The sequence below is a fragment of the Crinia signifera genome, unplaced genomic scaffold (assembly GCF_055691185.1).
Source record: "Crinia signifera unplaced genomic scaffold, ASM5569118v1 HAP2_SCAFFOLD_76, whole genome shotgun sequence".
Classification (NCBI taxonomy): domain Eukaryota; kingdom Metazoa; phylum Chordata; class Amphibia; order Anura; family Myobatrachidae; genus Crinia; species Crinia signifera.
Window position 1 is genome coordinate 214,773 of NW_028142664.1, and position 13,271 is coordinate 228,043.

Genomic DNA, 13,271 nt, shown 5'->3' on the forward strand with positions numbered 1-13,271 from the left:
ATGAGCATGACTAATGTGAATTTTTCTTTCCCCCTTTTTTATGAAACCCAATCTTCGATTTCTATGCCATCAACATGAACATTTCAGCACGGGCAAGGGCACGCATGGAAGCCCGGGAGCAGGCAGCCCGGGACCAGGCAGCCCGGGACCAGGCAGCCCTGGAGGAGGAAGAGGAGGAGGAGGAAGAGGAGGAGGAGGAAGAAGAAGAGGAGGAGGAAGAAGAGGAGGAGGAAGAAGAGGAGGAGGAAGAGGAGAAGGAGGAAGAAGAGGAGGAGGAAGAGGAGGAGGAGGAGGAGAAGAAAGAGGAGGAGGAAGAGGAGGAGGAGGAGGAAGAAGAGGAGGAGGAAGAAGAGGAGACACTGGGTGCAGTTTGGACCCACACAATTTCCCCATCCCCTTCCCCCTCCACAACCCCCACCCCCTCCACAACCCCCACCCCCTCCACAACCCCCACCCCCTCCACAACCCCCTCCCCAACCCACACCCCCTCCCCCTCCCCAACACAGGAGACACTGGGTGCCGTTTGGACCCACACAATTTCCCCATCCCCTTCCCCCTCCACAACCCCCACCCCCTCCACAACCCCCACCCCCTCCACAACCCCCACCCCCTCCACAACCCCCTCCCCAACCCACACCCCCTCCCCAACACTGGAGACACTGGGTGCCGTTTGGACCCACACAATTTCCCCATCCCCTTCCCCCTCCACAACCCCCACCACCTCCACAACCCCCCCCCCTCCACAACCCCCACCCCCCCCCCCTCCCCACCCCATTTCCTACCCCCCTACACCTCTCCACCACCCACCCCCAAACCTCTCCACTCCCCACTCACACCCACTACCTCGGTCCAAACTCCAGGACCATCCCCCTTGCTCCTGACCCCCCCAACCACTGCACAGCCAACCAGCGGCAACCAGGATGGCTCAAGTAGCCGTAAGTAAATAATGTGTCTAATGTTGACCTACACATTTCTACACATAAACAATCACAACAACCACATATGTGTATCCAACATCAACATTAGTTGCAACATATCACTGCAGGCCGACCATGAGGTGTGTCCTGTCCTTCTCCAGGAACAAGGCTCCCCATGGTGGTTTTTTTGAGTGTGGCCATGCCTCACCCCTTGAATAATTGACATAACAGTACATCCAATGAGATATCCGACATTAGTGGTGTGGTAGTTATGTGGCTCCAGGTGTTGGGTAACTCCAGTTCCCAGCATGATGTGCAACACAGGGCCGGATTATAATGGAGGCGCAAGGGGTCAGTGCCCCTGGGCCCCCCTCTAGCTAGGGGCCCCCTGTGGTTGTCATGTATTTTTTAAAAATAAAATGTTTAAGTTATGTTGTTTTTTTTTAGCTAAATGTTTTGTGCATGGGTGGGGTAGTGCTGCAGCTTCACCTATCTGCCAATGTGACAATGATTTATGGTGCTGAGCATCGGGAGCCAAGGCACACTGATTGCACAAGTGTGCAGTGCATTTCTGGGAGTTGACTAAGTCCCATGACACTTTGCACCAGAGGACAGAGGCTGAGAAGTTTGTGCTGAGCTCTGATTGGTGGAGCTCATTACATGCTTCTCAGGTCCATGGAGAACAGCAGCAGCAGCTTAGTCATAGGAGGGTTTTTAATCAGAGGCAGCACTAGGACTGTGAGGTCTCCTCCAGAGTAAGGGGCAGAGGGACAAACACAGGCTTTTCATGTGGTGTGTGTATATATATATATATATATATATATATATATATATATATACCCTGCAGGTAACCATTGACCAAGTTTATTCTGCCTTTACTCTGTGTTTTGACAGTATAATATTCGCCCATGCAGTGTGCGGCCAGTAATGACAAGTGCAAGGGGGCCCCCCGCTCTAAAGTACCCCGGGCCCCCCAAAGGCTTAATCTGCCACTGGTGCAACTTAAATGTAGAGATTGTTTTGGTAATAGTGTGTGAGGCCATGCGGATGCATGCTTTACAAACATAGCTGTAGGCCTATAATTTGTACAGCAATGTCCTAAATTTAAAATACTAAGGAGTGCTTAAGCCACAACAATGTCATAACCCTTAAATAGCACAGGCTAATTGTGAGGTTAGAGGACAGTCCCCCAAAACCAAAGTACCAATTGGGATACAGCATACATTCATTGATGAAGGAGTAATTGAATTAATGTTATTTACTATGTACAGTATGTGTGTGTTAACATATTTTTTTTTAGTACTGTGTTTACAGCAGACCCATCTTCAATGTAGTTTCTAAATGTATGTGGCCTTCACACATAACTCTGAACTTTTTATTATGTACAAATACAACAAACATTTGTGTATGTTATATATTAATTTATTTTTTTTATCCCTTCTCTACAGACACTGGACAGCAGCAGGAGGAGGTGGCAGCCCTAATGAGGGAGATGATGATCACCCTTGTGTACCTCCAGCTCATTTTTGGCCTTCTGGAGGCCCGCCTTTAATTTTTTTTTTATCCCCCCCCCCTTATTATTTTTGTTGAAAATAAAAGTTTCATGACAGTTCCAAATTGCCTGTGTTTTTACTAATAAATATGTTAGAGGGCTTGTAAGTGTAGGTACATACAAATGTGTACTGTAAGTTATACTTGTAATTTGAGGTGAGGGGTAATGATTGATGTGTGAATGTGTGTGTTTTTGAGTAAAATAACACATAGTGAAAATGCATGAATGTTTAATGTTGTTCGATTAAAACATCACACATAACATCAGGGTAGGTATACATGTTACACATTTTGGACAAAGTAATTACGGACATAATTTAGTACATATACAGAAACACCAACATAACTTGATTTAAAAGTAACAGCAATATGGGGACACATAGATAGTGATTAAAATGCCACATTAGAACATAACAAATATACATGTAATGTGGGTTCAAATGTAGTTTTATTAGGTCTTTATTAAGGTAGACAATTGAGTTAATAGAAAACAATAATTGAATAACAAATAGATTAATTAATCAATTGTCAGATAAGTAGTTGAGAGGCAAGATTTGCAGGTCCATATATGTGAAGGGTATGCCAGCGTGCACGGACGTACGCTCACTCTCACGAGCGGTGACATAAGCTGAGTTTTCCATTGAAAACAATAGGGACCCGTCCGTGCAAGCTGGCGTACGCTCAGATATCCGCAAGAAGTCGTTGGGAAGACGGACGAAAGACGTCCGTAAACGGCGCCGTACGCTCAGTTGTACGCCTGTTGTCGGAGTGTAAGGGCTGGCCCGTCCGCGTACGTTCCCGTACGCTCATTTGTACGCCACTCCCCTTCTACGGTATTTCTGCCCGTACGTAAGCGGCTGATTTGTGGGTGGACTTAACCCTAACGGCCGCGTACGGCTAGCGTGCGGTAATGGCGAACGTACGCACGTTTGGCCGCTCCGATGTGTGATAAATCGCATGTAATTCATGTGTAAAAAATGGCCCATCATGTGCCAAATCTTATTGAGCTCTCCCAGGTAGGGTTAGGGTTAAGGTCAGGGTTAGTCTGCAGAAGAGGACAGTTAGGGTTAGGCGCGAGGGGCGGCGGTACGCGTCCTACGACCTTTTCATACCCCCACTATCCACGTCGGCGTGGAGTTGAGAATATAATAGTGTGGCGAGCGCAGCGAGCCACCGAGCCCGAAGCGTGGCGAGCGGATGCGGATACCTGTGAAGCCCGCAAGGGGACGCGTATAGCTGTGAAGGTATCCGCGTCCCCTCGCGGGGCGCGCTGCGCTCGCCACGCTTCGGGCTCGGTGGCTCGCTGCGCTCGCCACACTATTCTATTCTCAACTCCACGCCGACGTGGATAGTGGGGGTATGAAAAGGTCATAGGACGCGTACCGCCGCCCCTCGCAGGCTCGCAGCGCTCGCCACGCTTCGGGTTGACGTTGATAGTGGGGGTGGTGCACTATGAAAAATGGCATTCGGGTGCATTTCACAAGTTTAATACACATTTCAATGCATTCTGATGCATTTCAATGCAAAATCGGGTGCGATCGCATCGCATCGCATGGCATCGTATGGCATCCGATGCGATCGCATACGATTTTTGAGCAGAAATCGGTAAAACATCGCATCGTATGCCATCGTATGCCACTACATATGGCATACGATGCCATGCGATGGCATACGATTTTTGAGCAAAAATGAGCAAAAATCGGTAAAACATCGTATCGCATCGTATGCCACCGTATGCCACATGCGATGCGATGCGATTTTTAGCATACGATCTGCATACGATGCAGGTCGTGGGAGCCGTGATACTCCACAAGTATCATTTTTTTTACACAGCAGCCAGCAGGGGGCGCCGGAGCCGAGCCGCTCATTACATATTCATATATTCACTGCACCCGATCGTTACGATCGGGTATAGTGAATATAGGTCCCCTGCTGGCACCCCCAGGGGGCAGCCTGTGCTGCCTGGCACCCGGGGAGCCCACCTAACCCCCACAAACGTTCTGGGGCAGGCAGAGAGACTTCCATCTCTCTGCCTGCCACCGTCCTCAGGCTCCCTGCGGCATACGCCGCAGGAGCTCATATTCGCCAGTCAGGGGCAGCGAGCCCCTGACACGTTGAATACCGGAGCCTGCGAGGCTCCGGAACGTGGCGAATGTGCAGCGAATCCAAAAAAGGATTCGCTGCACCTCGCAGGTATTCTCATTGAATACCGCCCACTGTCTAATTAGTGACCCTGTCAGCCTATTGCATGCTGTCATAATGGCTGTCTATATAGACAGAGCCGATCCCTTCATCCACACCCCATGTATGTGTTTGGCACTTATACATTATATGCTGACCAGCAATGAGTAGCTCATGGAAGTTCTGTTTTATACTTACAGGGAAGTATGGGGGCTCCATCCCAAGGGATTCCATGGCGACCCAGTTGATGTGCTGGAAGAAGGGGTGGTGGCGGATGCTGTCATTAACTCCTGGTTCTTGGCCCAGATGGTTATTGACAAGCTGAAAAAGGTATTTGGATGTAATTATACAGCACAGTTGCTCAATACAATCATTGTACAAACATTTCTACTGCCGGCACAGAAGAATATAAAGGGATTTCTCCATGGCCACAGTATGTTACTACTGACATTCTATCTGGGATCTGTTGTGTGTCTCACATTACATTCCCCATTCCAAGAACATGTCACCATTCTGCCATTTCCTGTCATGTGTCCTAAAGGTCCATACACACTGGGCTATTATGCCCAGTGTGTGTGCACAGCGATGATCGCTATCATCGCTGAGGGGGAAAGCTGCTCAGTGCATACACACTGAGCGGCTTTCCCCCTGCCCGGCGGGGAGGACGGCTTTGCATAGTGCAGAGCTATGCAAAGCCGTCCTCAAAGCCGCTCATCTGCTTGTAATAGCAGCAGATGAAGGGCTTTCCTGGCGATGATGCGGGAGCGTGCAGCATCGCTCACCGCTCATCGCCGGGGCACACACACTGGGCGGCTATGAGCTGAAAGCCGCTCAACCTGCTGTTTTGAGCGACTTTCAGCCCAGTGTCTATGGGCCTTAATGCTGATGTGTCTGTGTAACAATAGCTGCTCAGGTTTTGCTTGCCAATTGTATAGACATTTGTAAATAAGACTACATGCATTACTTACATACATCTTATAGATATACACAACATATAACATAGGCATGGGACACTAAGTGGACTCGGCCAGAACTTTCTATACCTGTCATCACTAGAAATATATGTATTAGTGTTTGATAGAAACATATCTGTACATTGTTATATTGTCACTATACAATAGTCTAACGTTACTTATCTGATTATTGTCTGTCTAACAGGAATGACTGCAGAGACACCAGTGGGATGATGCAGGTGAGGGGCAAACACACGGGCGATTTATGCCCTATTTCTAAGCGATCTGTCTAGAACACTTAGAAATGAAGCTCGGATCGCTCTCTTTGTACACCCTATAGCTATGGCGGTTCGCAGCCCTGCACATCAAATATAGACAGTGCATGCACGTTCTATCCTGCTTACATCACCAATCCGCATAGGCAAACACTGCTCAGCACAGATTGCTCAGCGCATATAGCAGGTGATTCCCATGTGTGCAGCGATGTGTGCTGAGCCACCTGTGCTTAAGCAGCACAGGACTCAAGTCGCCCCGTGTGTACAGGGCTTTAGTTGAGTATGCACTCAATTGTGATGCTCTTTATATTTATTATTCCTATTTATAAAATGCAGAAAAGTCACCTCTCAATAAAAAACACCTATGTAGATCTTTTACTTATCTGCCAATAGTTATAGCATAGCTAACAGCTGCGTCAGCCGTCGCCAGAGAAAAGATTCAGCTATTTTCCATAAAGCCACAATCTTTATTCACTGCTGCACAATGCGCAGCATAGCGGGACATATGGTATGCGTACACTCCCGCTATGCATTCACTTATATAGGAGCTGGCTGGTGCGGGCACATGCACCCTGCTGCTTTATGGGAGCCTGCTGCGATGCGCTCACACTGCAATCCCACTACAGCAAGCTGCTATACGCAGCAAAGCTGTAGCAGGACACATCTGTAGTCAGCGGCGTAGCTACGTTTTGGGCGCCCCCCGCCGTTAGGGGGGGGCGCCACCCGCCGCCCATTCAAACCCCCCAATCCCCCGCAGCCTTACCTTTCGCGCTGGTCCCGGCGGCTCCGTTCTTCTGCTGAGGACCACCACAAAATGGCCGCCCCCATACAGCAGACAGTTTCAGAGAACTGTGTGCTATATGGGTGCGGCCATTTTGTGGTGGTCCTCAGCAGAAGAACGGAGCCGCCGGGACCAGCGAAATAGGTAAGCCTGCGGGGGATTGGGAGGAGGTTTAACTATAGCACCGCAGCCCCCTGCGCCCCCATATGCACAGCGCCCCCCCCCCCCCCCCCCCCGCGCGGTGGCGGGGGCTGCGGTGCTATAGTTACGCCAGTGTCTGTAGTCAGTAATAGTGGCCGGCTGTCAGAGTGCAGAGTTTACTTGTAGCAGTAATTGGACAGTAGAGTAGATCAGATACTCTGGTTTTCAATAGAGATCAGAGGACTGAACAGATTGATCCTATAACACAGTGACTAATGGTTACTTACATCCAACATCTTATAAAGTTATATACAACCAATGACATCATTTATATTAATAATTGATAAATGTAATATCATATTTACCATGTTAATGAGGTCCATGGCGGCAGATTCTGTTGCGCAGAATCTTGAGTGAGCAGCATGACCTCCGGTTATCATTTCGTTCAAGATGACTCCAAATGAGAACCAGTCTTCGCCAATCATGTACTCCTTGCCGAAATACAGCTACCACAAGAGAGCAATTGGTTACCAACATTTTAGCAATCAGTTTATTTATTTTTTTAATTAACAAAATAGCGGTAAAGATAACCCCTACATGTTATAGTAACAGCAGCAATATTTTATATTGTTTATAAATAATAAGTACTTCGCTGTTTTTAGGTATATTTTGTCCCGAGTTATTGCTCTTTCACTTGTATATGCTAGTTCACGTACTATATATTGTTTGCAGCAGCTGTCCTGCCAACACACGGCAGCAGTCTTACGTCATCTTCCCCTGGTAAGAGCCGGACCGGAAGTTGCATGTACAGTACCCGTTCCCATGGAGGACGCTATGGTGGAGGGTAGTCACTTAAGGTAATGCTGTTTACACACCAGAACGATTTTGCTCAGTCCCATCAATGTCTATGCAATTTAGTCCGATTTTATGTAAATTGGGCACGTTTTGGCATGTTTTAGATCCGATTCCGATCTGATGGTTACCCTTTGAGCGCTTATTGTATGTATGCACTATTTCCATCTTTATCACTCTTGGGATTATTACTTTGTGCATGATATGTTTGCAGCACTTTGGGTTCAGCTGCGCACTTTGGTCTGATTTGTATTTTTCAATCATAATCATTCTGGTGTATACCCAACATAAGAGTCGTATTGTTTACTGTTAATTCTGCACCAGACCCAGAAGTCCAATACCAGAGCTGCATCGCAATTGACAGCTCTTATGGAAAGCTGTCCTCTGCATTAATAATCGCATATGTTAGTGCATATGGGATTATTAATAATGCGGTACCCGGGGAATGCTGGTGATGTGGTGGTGGGGGGGGATGTTAGTGCATCTTCCACATGGAGAGAAATTGCCAACACTTGGCAGAATCAGAATTACCCAGCAATGTGCAACGATGCATGTGCGTGCTACAGTGAATGCCCTTTTTACCCAACTTGGCTATATGCCGTCACATACGGGGTTGGAATCAGGCCCCATGTACATAGTTACATGAGGAAACAGTAGGAAACCCTTTGCATTTACCTCAGGAATAATGACACCACACCTTCTAGCACAGCCAGTAACACCCTCGTCTCTAGGCGTGATCTCAAGGGCCAGACCGAAGTCGGCGATCTTGAGATGTCCTGTTGGAGTCACCAAGATGTTCTCTGGTTTTAGGTCGCTGTGAAGAAAATAAAATCTTTGTTTTCATACAAACAGGAATTATTTGGTACATAGATTATATTGCGCGTTACATGTGTACATTCTAACTAATAGTAGTTTCATATGTTTGGGAGCAAGGACTAATGTAACCATATTTAGGTTAGTGTCCATGTGATTCCACCATGTCATGTACATCTGTATGTGTGCTGCAGACATCTAGGTTATGTAATAGTGGAACCTTCCTCAGCCCAATAACCCCTGTGATACTAATATGTGTGGTTACAGCAGACTGTAAGTAACTAGTGATATTGATGTCATAGGAAGCGGCAAATGGAGGCTGATGCTGGTCGTTCCCAGCTGGGGAAGGGGAGCAGCTTATAAATGGGGTCAGTTTATTCTTATTTGTAACCAGAAGAGAAATAATAACAATACACTGACACGTGGGCCAGGCAGCACATTGTGCTTATTGTTCTGTTATTCCCTGAGTGCAGCCGCTTCAATTTATCATTGGGGATTGTAAGCTTTTAGGGGTGGGCCTTATTCAGATCTGAGCTCAGTACTAATTTGTTTGGAAAATGGGCAAAACCATGTGCACTGCAGGTGGGGCAGATGATACCTGTGCAGAGAGAGTTAGATTTGGGTGGGGTGTGTTGAAACTGAAATCTAAATTGCAGTGTAAAAATAATGCAGCCAGTATTTACCCTGCACATAAACAAAATAACTGACACAAATCTAACTCTCTATACATGTTACATCTGCCCCACCTGCAGTGCACATGGTTTTGCCCATTTTCCAAACAAATTTGTACTGAGCTCAGATCTGAATAAGGCCCAATGGGTTAGTTATTTACCTGTGTAGTGAGTGCCAGACACCTTTAGATTCATATAAATAGCAATTGGAGATGGAATTAAAGGAACCATATTAGGTGAAGTTATCCAACCTGTGTCCATCCACCTCTTCCGCAATTATTTATTTTAGCTTTCCTTAATTTGTCACCTGTCACTCCTGCTCCTCTTACTTCACCTCTCATAACCTCCGTCCTCCTCTTTTTTATGTACCGCCCACTCCTTCCAACTCATTACCCTGCACCTCCCACACTCTCCCTCCACCTCCTTCCCCTCCACCTTCCACTTCTTTCTCCTCTGCACCTCCCACTCCATCCCTCCACCTCCTTCTCCTGCATGTCTACTCCCTCCTTGCTCCTCTGCGCCTCCCACTCCCTCCCTCCACCTGCTTCCCCTGCACCTCCCACACTCTCCCTCCACCTCCTTCCCCTCCACCTTCCACTTCTTTCTCCTCTGCACCTCCCACTCCATCCCTCCACCTCCTTCTCCTGCATGTCTACTCCCTCCTTGCTCCTCTGCGCCTCCCACTCCCTCCCTCCACCTGCTTCCCCTGCACCTCCCACACTCTCCCTCCACCTCCTTCCCCTCCACCTTCCACTTCTTTCTCCTCTGCACCTCCCACTCCATCCCTCCACCTTCTTCTCCTGCATGTCTACTCCCTCCTTGCTCCTCTGCGCCTCCCACTCCCTCCCTCCACATGCTTCTCCTGCACCTCTCACTACCTACTTCCTCCTCCTTCCTCTGCACCTCCCCCTCCACTTCCTTCCCCTGCACTTCTTACTCCATCCTTCCACCTCCTTCCCCTGCATCTCTCACTCCCTCTTTCCTCCTCTACACCTCCCACTCCCTTCATCTACCTCCTTCCCCTGCACTTCTTACTCCATCCTTCCACCTCCTTCCTCTGCACCTCTCACTCCCTCTTTCCTCCTCTACACCTCCGACTCCCTTCCTCCACCTCCCTCCTCTGCACCTCTCACTCCCTCCCACCTCCTTCCCCTGCACTTCTCAGCACCTGCTTCCCCTGCACTTCTCACTCCCTACTCAATACTCTCCTCAGCCATAACTGACAATAAAAGCATAAAACAATTGTGCAGAGACAGCATCTGTGGCTACTGAGAGCTGTAGATAACGATTGTACATTACTATGTAAAGGAGGCCATGTAAGTGGGAAATATGTGCTAATTGGTAACATGTATAGCGTGTAGGGAGCAGACATGATCAGCATATTACATTCTGCATTATACACTCCATAGTAATATCGCTTTATTATACTATTATCATACTGTAACTATATAATTACCCATGGACTATTCCCTTGGAATGGAGGAATTGAATCCCGCATACTATCTCTGCTGCATAGAACCTGTTGGATAGAAAACAGGTTAATGTTATATTGTAGGATGTATAAATAATGGGTGTGGTATAGGGGTCCGACAGTCATTAGCCCGACATCGGAATCCCGACTGGCCGGACTCAGACAGCATGGTGAGCGCAACAGAGCCCCTTGCGGGCTCGCTGGGGGCACGGAGGCTCTCTACGCTTGCCACCTATTGTATTCTTCCTCTATGGGGGTTGTGGACCCCCACAAGGGAGAATAGGCGGTGGCCGTCGGGCATATGAGGTTAATATGAGGATTCTGGTTTTGTGCATTGGTGCAATTCACTTTTTCACAATTCCATGTAACCCCGCAGTTGGAATGGTGGTACGTCATCCCACCATTCGCAAGGGCGATTCGCTGGCAGGGACTGCGAATGGATGTTACCTTGTGCGATCAGCCCATATAATTCCATGGTCACCGACAGCAGCTGTATAATCCTGCCACATCTGACGTGCGTCATTTCCCAAACCACATACACAGCTGCCCCTTAGTACACGGCCACCTTCATGTTGCTGCACACAGTGATGACAGCAGCTGTATAATCCTGTCACATCTGGCGTGTCATTTCCCAAACCACATACACAGCTGCCCCTTAGTACACGGCCACCTTCATGTTGCTGCACACAGTGATGACAGCAGCTGTATAATCCTGTCACAGCTGACGTGTGTCATTTCCCAAACCACATACACAGCTGCCCCTTAGTACACGGCCACCTTCATGTTGCTGCACACAGTGATGACAGCAGCTGTATGATCCTGTCACATGTGACGTGTGTCATTTCCCAAACCACATCTCGCACCTCACACTAGCCCACCCACACCACCCATAAGCACCCCCACTTGCATACCTCTGCCACACACCATACTACAACACACACAACATCACCGCACCCGCTCCTCCACCACCACCACCCACAGCACCCCGCCATCCACTTGCGCAAACAGGACAACCGCCCATCATACACCGCCACTACACCCACACCCCCCCCCCCCTCCCCCATGCAGAGGCGGAACTACCATTGGTGCAGCAGGTGCACTGCACCGGGGCCTCTGAGGACTAAGGGGCCCACTACTGCCTAGACCAGCAGCTTGTACCTCTGTCACCCACTGTTGAGGGGCCCAAATTGTACTTTTGCACCTGGGCCTACCACTCACAAGTTCCGCCACTACCCCCATCAACGCTACACCGGCCTTTCACACATCCACAACATGCCCAAACCCCTTCCCTAACCCACCCCAAAACCCCACAACCGCCCCTCCAACACTGGCATCAACCACCCCCCACCCAACTACAACACTCTCACCCCCGCACCTCACACAACCACACCACCCACATGCACCTCCAACTCCACCACTCTCAAAAAAAATACCCCTCCAACGACACCAAGCCCCCCCTTTCACCACACGCAGCACCCTTACATCCACCTGCCAAAACACTGCACCTGCCCCTCTCCATTTCGCATTACCCCTGCAACCAGCCACACCAACACCACAGACGCCCATCGTCTGTAAGCCCTGTTCATACCAACAAAATAACATACTCCCTCTTCACAATCCAACGCCCTTTTCATCTTAAAAATGAAACCTCTAACTATAGAACCAATACAGGTCATCCTCTATATAATACAATGCAGATTTCACACACTAAAGGCATTCACATGTTAAGTGGGCGGAGCCCCTTACAACGGTGTGAAGAGCGCCCGTAGGGCGAGATGAATCACCTAGTGCTTTTATATACTGTATTATCTATTGATACATCAGAACCCTTCTGACTGAATACAAAATGTATATGTATAATATATAATCTATCAGTAAGTCCTCCCTCTATCAGCGGCTGTAACAACACATTACTCTGTATCCTCACCTTGCACTGGAGATGTCCATGGGCCCATTCCTCATCAGGAGACTACGGAAGTCTCCGCCACTGGCATACTCCATCCCAAAGAACACGTGATTCTGTGTATGGTAGAAGCAATAGTGTTATTATGTACATGGCAGGACAGGCAGGACGGACAGAGCTAGGGGAATGTCACCTTTGTCCGAAATAACTAAGTAAGGGGAAATTCTATACATTATTCATTCACTTCTCATCTTCTCATCGGAATATAATGGACAGTCATGGGGAGGGGACGGGACCAGGGGGGCGGTGCCTAGGCCAACAGTACATAAGTGGACAGTCATTAGGCTAAACACTATAGGTCAATAGGTCAACACATGAAATATGTCGACCTGCATTAGGTGGACATGATAAAAATGTTGACACAAGCATTAGGTCGACATGTAAAAGGTCAGAGGCAGTCACAGCCTTACCGTGCTCTGATGGGAGAAGTAGCCATGGATGAGGAATGGGCACCCAGATGCAAGGTCTAGCACTTTTCTTTCCATGAATGCATGTTCTACGCCGATTTCTAGGAGCCATCTCTTGCTCATGACCTTCACAGCCAACAACTGGCTGTGAGCTGAGTGTGAGGCCAGGAGAACCTAGAGGAAATATTACAGTGTTAACCTCATAACCACAGTGTCCTGGTGACGTCATCCCTTGTGGGTCCCTAACACTAAGCTGAAAGGCCCCCATACACCAGTCCAATTTGGGCCAATTTCA

At 48.4% G+C, this 13,271-nt stretch overlaps 1 protein-coding gene across 4 annotated transcripts in view; it reads left to right on the forward strand.

The window, feature by feature from the left end:
- LOC146056227 (uncharacterized) overlaps positions 1 to 13,271 on the forward strand; it is a 97,123-nt gene that overhangs the window by 54,072 nt on the left and 29,780 nt on the right. For 3 of the 4 annotated variants that reach the window (XM_083168357.1, XM_083168356.1, XM_083168358.1), the window contains 3 exons: positions 4,850 to 4,979; positions 5,808 to 5,841; positions 7,532 to 7,656. In XM_083168357.1, coding sequence (XP_083024483.1) covers positions 5,833 to 5,841; positions 7,532 to 7,656 — 134 coding nt within the window. In that variant the 5' untranslated portion in view covers positions 4,850 to 4,979; positions 5,808 to 5,832. Of the gene's footprint in view, positions 1 to 4,763; positions 4,980 to 5,807; positions 5,842 to 7,531; positions 7,657 to 13,271 lie in introns of those variants that run through there. The other variant, XM_083168359.1, reaches the window with a different exon arrangement.